This window comes from Biomphalaria glabrata, chromosome 5 (assembly GCF_947242115.1).
Source record: "Biomphalaria glabrata chromosome 5, xgBioGlab47.1, whole genome shotgun sequence".
In the NCBI taxonomy this organism is placed as follows: Eukaryota; Metazoa; Mollusca; class Gastropoda; family Planorbidae; genus Biomphalaria; species Biomphalaria glabrata.
Window position 1 is genome coordinate 37,146,931 of NC_074715.1, and position 8,300 is coordinate 37,155,230.

Sequence of the window (8,300 nt, forward strand, 5' to 3'; positions counted from 1 at the left end):
TATTGATACTTAACAAATAACTTAAAGGGTAAAAGAGACAGGGCTTCCCAATCTTCTTGCTTTTCTCATTCTGCTTTTATGGATTGTTTCTCTCTCCCTGGGCATCACTTCCTCAAACACAATGCTGAGTGAAGCCTTTCTCATTCCACTAGTTGCAAAGGATAAGTCTTACAAAATAACTGCAAATTTAATTAATTCTTTGGGTGTGTTTCGCTATCTTATAGTCTTTTGATATTTGTGGGTTTGTTTGTTTTTTATTATTGTTACAATTTGGAGACTGGGGTAGAATAATCTTGTTAATAAGACCTTCCAAAGTTGACTGATCAAGGAAATTTTATTGCTTATATTTCAACAATAACAATCAATTCAGAATACGTTAACATTTCTTTCTTTTCCTTGTAGTGACAGCATATTAATCTTGGCACTAGCTGCTAATGCTTAAATCAATGTGAACAAAAAATTCTTTTGATCTCTGTTGGACCATATTTAAATTTAAATAACATTAACATAAATTATAGTAAATGATAAAAAAAAGTATTATTAATTACTGAAGAATTATTTCTTTATTTTTTTTTTAGGTTTTCTTTTGTTTAATATATAAGAAGCACTGAAAATTATTTTTAAAACAAATTTATTCCAAATCAAGAATTGTCTACCTTATTAAGAATGGCTGAATTCTGTAAAAGATGAAAACTAAAATATGGACTAGCAACAGATACCATGAGAACAAATAATGAAAATAATTATTGATTTAGAGGAATAGTAGCTGTGCTATTACTTTTCCAATTTACACATGTTTTTTTTTTTTTTTTTGTTTTTTTTTTGTGTTTAGTTCAATTGGATATAGAAAATAAGAACAATATATATATATATATATATATATATATATATATATATACTAGTCAACCCAAAGCGTAGCATACACCGCTACTTTGCAGGGCCGGCCTTAGCCTATGCGATTGCAGTGGGCCCCGCACTTTCATAGGACCTGCACTAATTCTAGGTGTAAATTATTAAATTAAACCATTTTATAATTTATAACGGATTTCCCACGACCTCCTGATTTACCAGGAGCTCCTGGAAAGTTAATTAAATTGCAAAATATATGAAAAAGTGCTAGAAATCTCAGAAATTATTAAATCTTTTGAAAACTCATAAAATTTCATGAAATATATAGATAAAAATTGTCATTTTTGGGGTGTCATTCAATATGGAAACCCCCCAATGCTACATGCGATAAAAAAGCGGCATTATGCAATACACGTAATTGTGGAATTGTGAAAGAAACTTCTGGCACCTCAATCCAATGAAGAATTACTTGATGTCAACAATTCTCGTAGATAGAGTGAAACATTCAGTAATTCTTACTATTGAGCGTGATCCATGTAGGAAATATAATTTTTATGATATACTGTATGACTTCGTTACATTCGTTACACACAAGGCTCATAAAGTTATTCTGTATGTAGTAAAGAATGAATAAAATGCAAAGACGAATTAATTTTCTAATACAAACTCTTAATTTTGACTTATTATCCATATCCCTACCCAAACTTGGCCCTGTGAAATCCGTTTCACATAGGGCCACACAATGGTTAAGTCCGGCCCTGCTATTTAATGACGGGTGAATTCTTCTTGTTCTCCCCCTCCCTTTTTTTTTTCGCCACTAAAATTACGTGGGGTAATTCTAGTCCGACTTGTAGAAATAAAAGAGTGATCTTTTCTTTACTTCTTGGTGTCCAAACTGTTGAGCCATGAAGAGAATTATATATATAGATTAATATTTTCTAAATGCATGGAAAAAATAATGTTTCTGTGTTAATTAAAGAAATAATATTTATGGTTATCATGTTTTTCTTTCTTTTTGTTTCAGTCTGCTTTAATGAATGATGATAAACACGATGATGATAGAGTCTATAAAACAATTCAGATTGTCAGCCCCAAGCAGTTAGATGATAGTATTCAGCTGAGAAGACGCAAACACCCATCTGGAACAGACAGGGCTATTTCATTAGATGTTACCACTCCAGACAGTACTTACTTAACCATCCATCGTCTACCTTCACCACGTGCTATGTCTGGAAAATTCCACATCCCTAAAACTGGGCGCTTTAAGGTGGACAGAGTGGCGGAAAAGAGCCCTTCTAAAACAGACAAGGGGTCAGTGACCCCAATAAATAGTTCCTCCATTCCTAAGATTGTTTTAGAAACTCAGCCATTGCTTTCAGTTAACACTAACAACTAAGTAAGGACAGAAGACATGTATATATATATATAGAAATATATATGGTGGTAGTTAATTCTGAATGTACCGAATGTTGCAAGCAAGTGTTCCCTAAATTTTTTGTCTGAGGCTTTCTTATCATCATCATCCTATTTGGAAGCCATCCATATTATTCTTACTCTTAGTCTTCTAGGTGATTTTAAGTCTTCCCCATCTCCTTCTTTCTATACCTTTAGGACTTGTCCTATCGTTAGCAAAACAATACAACTTTCTTTTCATTGAAATTTAGTTGATAGTTGGTTTTTTTTTTTTTTGTCTTTTTTTTAAAGTTATTTTTCTTGATTAACCCACACATATCAGAGATTCACTCTAGCTAGCTGAATATCTGTAAAACTTCATACTTTAGTAGTTTATATACTATTAAATAGCTGTATTTCTTATTACCTAAGGCATACATTAGTCTATTCTTTATATTTTACACATCCCAAAAGTTTTTTTATATAATGTTTATAATTATTTTCACTAAAACTGAATACTTTCTTGTTTTCTTGATACTTTTTTTTTGACTGTGTATGGCAACTTTGATTTGAGATGATTTTGTTATATTAACTTTGTGTAATATATTTTGGCCCTGTAAATAAAACTATTTTTTCAGCTAATTTGCTCAAGGTTTTTATAAAACTGATATCTGAACCCTTAAACAAAATAATATAGTTATATATGTTATATGTATACATATATAAAATACCATTATTTCATGTAATAAGAGTTTTGTTATATATTTTTCTAATTCAAGCTGTAAGCATCAAGATATAGATCTACTAGGTTTTAATATCCATGCTTTAGTTTTAACTGGATCACCCATCTCACTAAGCCACAATTCATATTGTAGTGACATACGAAAGATCGTAAAGTCAGGTGTTTATCAATGTGTATAGCAACACACATTCCCTAGAAAATGTTTTTGTGTGTGGCTATATACGAATGTGACATTTTTAGAAAATCTTAAGTGAATCTTGACTGAAAATCCTTAGTGAATGTTGACTGTTTTCAGAACAACCTTAGTGAATCTTTTGATTTCAGAACAGCATTAGTGAATCTTGACCTGTTTTCATTACAGCATTATTGAATCTTTACTGTTTTCAGAATAACTTTAATGAGTCTCAACTGTTTTCTTGAACTTATAAAAATTCCTAAGTCTTTCAAACAAAGGTTCTTATACTTTCTTTACTTTTATCAGGACTTTTGTTAACATTACCATCTTTTTACTAATGTATACATTATTAAATCCACTGTATTCTTGAAACTTTCTCAGTTATTGAGCATCTCAATATTTATAAACATGTGACATTTTTTTTTACTTTGATATCAACATTTAGCCTTTTGGCCAACAGTTTTTAGATTATTTTTTTTGGTTATGTAAATAAAATAATTTTTGCTGCTCGAACTATCTTACAAAGGTAGAATTTCTGTCATTTTTTTTCAATTATCCCATAAATCAAATTTTATAGCTTTTTTTTATTTTAATAAATATATATGGGAACAAATCAGCAGGTGTGTTCATAGATTAGGCGCATAAGCTTGAGTATATTATAATACACTAGCATAATGTACCTATAAATCAATTTTAAAAACTCAGCTGCTTCGCTTTTGTTTCACATTTGTGTTTATTTTATAGAGAGAGAATCAAGCTTTATAGTTTTATAGTCAATAGTGCCACTAGCTATTCTTCTCTTAGCAAATACATTCTTAAGTTAAGGGTTGGATGTAAGTTTTTCCTTATATTTTTTATGCACATTGCAGATCTATTTTTAAATTAAAAGTACGTCATAATGTTAATCTCAGTGGAATTGATTGAGAAAAAAAAAATTGTGTAAACAAAATACAAAGAGTCGGGATCAAACCTGATATAGGTCTGAAACATGACATATTCATGTGAGCAAATTATACTTTTGTAACTTTAAAAGGAAACTTCGATGGTTTTGACAATATTTGATATTATATCTGTTTTGATTTACAGAAAATAAATGTTTTTTTATTTTATTTTCAATAATAACTTAGTAATGGATGTTTTTTTTATGTAATTTGTCTATGCATTCAAAATGGTCAGATTTTCACCGGGTTTCTATGTGACATCACACAAACCTATTAATTTAATCTATTGTCTTACTGTATAACAGAAAACCATTCACTAAAGTTTACAATTTCATCATAAAAGAAATAGATCTAGGTCTATGCAGTTAGATCTAGATCTTGTAAGCAAAGAAAAAAAAAAGTGTTAAGAGTAAATCTACATATTCTTGACTAACCACGACAGTGTGTATATTTTCGCCTGACTACTCAAAATGAAACAAACACTATTGCTTGGTTGTCTTGTCATGACTGACTACACATAGCCTAGGCTAGCCTAACACTGACCAGTTTGTTAGAATCAGTCAGGGTGGGGTGTAGATGAGTTGGTTATCCTAGTGCTTTTAGTTTTCTATATATATATATATATATAGACAACCCTGAGGAAAAATCAGGAGCTGGTGACCCTTAGGTAGATTGTGACACACTGTGCTACAGCCTGGCAGAACATGCGGCACAACTGATCCAAACTGTATAGGATATTCCATTTCTTTGATCACATCAGCTGCATGGAGAGGGGAACAGCTGTATGGGCGACATCGTTCTGACCATAAACAATGCCCAGGCTTTCATATCGCTTGTTCGAGATGAACTATAGTCTTTTTATGACTGAAGGAGGCCAACTAGCTATGAACTAGGCCGTCACTAAGCCCAACAACCACTGTAAGAATGAAGCGATACAATTGGTTAGAGCTAGATTCGATTTCAGCATGTGACGCATGCCTAACCTAAAAACAAGAGCTCAAAGAACCCCTTTGTTTTAGATGGCAATAATATACTGTTAAATCTATTAAATATAAATGTTTTTAAGCATCTAAATACAAAATGGTAAAATATTTACTATTACACAGAATTTAAATGTCAATAACTCAAATTTGAAAAACTATTGAGGAGTTTCCCTTTAATATGGGAATGGGCATCAAATTGCAATTTGCAATAATTTACATTTCAGCAACTTAGCCCATTTGAATGTCATGGTCATTTTGGCGTAACAAAATATTTACAACTATTTTATACACTATTACTTGTAAATGTTATGAAAGTACAGGCAGCTGCTCAGATTATTCACATTCATGATCTACAATTAGCATAATTTATATCAACCATCTTTTCAGTCTTCTCTTTGTATGTTTGTATTTTGAAGGTGCTAGCCAATGTTGCCTTGTAGTCTAAAATTTTTCGCTGAAGAGAATGTAATCTCATTCAATTATTGTATACTTTTAATATTTAATACTATTTATCTTTTTATTTAAAGTCTTCTCTATATATATATTAAGCCATATAATCTTTATTTTCACACTTAAGAACCAATAGTCTATATATTTGAGTTGTGTAAACTATTAACATAATGTTCAAATATACTGTTGTATTGTTATATAACTGAAAGGTTGATATTATCACTCTAGGCGTGCATTGCTTCCAATTATTACTAAGAATTAAATCAGTAACATTAATCAAGAGTTTATTTTTTATATTCATTCTATTCTAATCTGTATTTAAGCTAATTATATAAGGCACATGGGGGAAAAAAAAGTGAAGGTAGGCCTACTTGTTAGATAAGAGTGATGTTGCAAAGGATAGCAAATGTGATGAAAGTGTATTTACTTTGAAGTGTATCTCACCACCAAAAAACTATATTTGATACACATTGTTGAATATTGGATCTTTATAGAAGCTAGATCATATGCATATTATAAAGGGTATTTGAAGTAGCTATGTTATTAACTGTTAACTTATTTTCTCAAAATTTCAAATAGTCTAAAAATATTTTAGCGAGAACAGAGTGATTGAAGCCTGCCTTAAGAGATATTTGGGGATTTTGCCACAAGAAACGGGGGTAAATGCTGTTTCTCATAACTTATGAATAAATTTTCTTAAAAGAAACACTTCCCATTTTCAGAGAATTTAGCAGAACACTGCTTATGGTATAGGTTGGATTATTTATTTAAATAAAACAAATAATACTAGTTAAATCATATTCTAAATTTAGAATTATTATAGATTTATTTGTGAGTATAAAACTAAAATAAAATGCAGATATTAACATATAAAAAAATATGCTTTAATGACAAATTAGCTTTAACTTGGCTTGTCTTGGCTACCTATGAAGGGGGCTCAAGGTTCGACACCCGACTCGGGCAGAGTTGTGTTTACTGAGCGCCTAAAGGCAGCACGGAAAACCTACTCCTAGATACCCCCCTCCCCCCAACTGGGCCACAAATGAGTTTGGACCAAAGCGCTCTGAGCATGCTATAAGCATGAAAGTAGCGCTATATAAAAGCGATAATTATTATTATATAAGTCATAGCCTTTAAAAGGCTTTCTTCCATGCCAGTTAAAACAAGCACCAGAACATTTTCAGTGGAATCTTTGTAATGCCTTCCTCCTTTCAGATCACCAAAAATGATTGCCTAAAATACAAAATACCACTGACTCACGAAATCTCTTAAAACTGTCGTTACATATCCGCATGAAATGTACACCTCCTAGGTGCTCACTACCAACGGGGGAGGGAGGGGAGCAGTGCTAATAAAATTAATGGGCCCAAAAATCTGAGTGTGTATGTGTCGGGAGATGCATTATGAAGTGACTCTTTCTAAATAAGTCAAAAGTTTATGTGGGAGGAATTACAATGCACAGGTAAAAAAAAATAAAAATAAAATGGGGTTTCCAGAGAGCAAAAGAGTGAGCGGGACGTGAAATGACATTAGAACAGTTACACTAATTTATGGGCTAAAAAGTATGGTTGATCGTTTAAATGAGATCCTTTTATTAAAATTCGAAAAAAAAAAAAAAAAAAAAGGAAAGAAGGGGTGTTCCGACCATAATGATCAATAACAAGTCTGGGAACAAATCTAATGGCATAGCCAGTGTGTACAGCTAGTTACCAATATTTGAAATATATGTATGAGCAGTTGGCTACCTGAACTGTCATAAGAATTCTGGCTGTGATGACACAACTATATTCTTGAGCCTTACCAATAATAAGCTCTTCATAATGCTTCATTAGTCTTACCAGCTTTGATATTTATTAAAAGTTTAGACCAGTGGTCTTCAACCTTTTTTGGCCTACCGCCCCCTTTTCCTATTTTTTTTTTTTTTTTAAATCCGCCAGCACCCCCATCTAAGAAAAACACTTATAAAGAAGCGTGAGAAGGCAAATTGGAACATAATGTCATTTATTTATAAATTTTTATGCTGTCAATAACACTTATCCCGCATGGGAGAAGACAGCATGCCAAAGTCGAACTTCTTTGATGAGCTTTAAGTAGGACGGAGTTACAGAGGTACCCCCCCCCCCCGGCAAACGCTATTAAGATGCCCTCATTGGCATAGAGGAAAGTAACTGGCAGCATTCTCTGGCAGCAGATGGCCTCTGAGAGAAACAGTTGAAGTGCTCTCATAAAAGCTGCGGGACAAACATTTGAGACTAAAAGAAATGCCATTTTTGAAGACAGGCGCTAAAGACGGAAAGAAAACTTAAATAGACCGCCAGCAGACAACGGCTTTGTCTGCACGAAATTCGGGAAAATATGCCGGTCACAACTGGTGCGTAGTTATGTGAAAAACTGCACTCAGCCGTAATCTTCGGAATCGAAGGCATTGGGGATATTATCATTATACAAAAATTGTGTCAAATAATTTGCAGCGATTACACATTAATAGATCTGATTGTCATGACTTTCTTTCAAATCCTAAGAATTTTGGAATATTAGGGCCTACTGTTTTCAGGTTTAATTGTAAATTTATTTTTATTTTTAATATAAACATTATTATTGCTGAATTCTTTACACAATGAAATTAAGCTAATGGGAACTATTGTGCCTCCTGCAGTCTGACAATATTAAAAACTTCAAGCTTTAAATTAGCCAAAGCAAGGTGAAGGTCTCTTCTAGGGCTACATCCAGTCTATTTCTTTGCTTATTTATTAAGTTTGTTGCGCACT

At 32.2% G+C, this 8,300-nt stretch overlaps 1 protein-coding gene across 6 annotated transcripts in view; it reads left to right on the forward strand.

The window, feature by feature from the left end:
• The window catches only part of LOC106059804 (uncharacterized), a 30,317-nt gene extending 24,509 nt beyond the window's left edge, over positions 1–5,808 (forward strand). For all 6 annotated transcript variants that reach the window (XM_056028478.1, XM_056028473.1, XM_056028479.1 and 3 more), the window contains one exon: positions 1,874–5,808. In XM_056028478.1, coding sequence (XP_055884453.1) covers positions 1,874–2,245 — 372 coding nt within the window. In that variant the 3' untranslated portion in view covers positions 2,246–5,808. The remainder of the gene's footprint in view (positions 1–1,873) is intronic.
• The last annotated feature ends 2,492 nt before the right edge of the window (positions 5,809–8,300 follow it).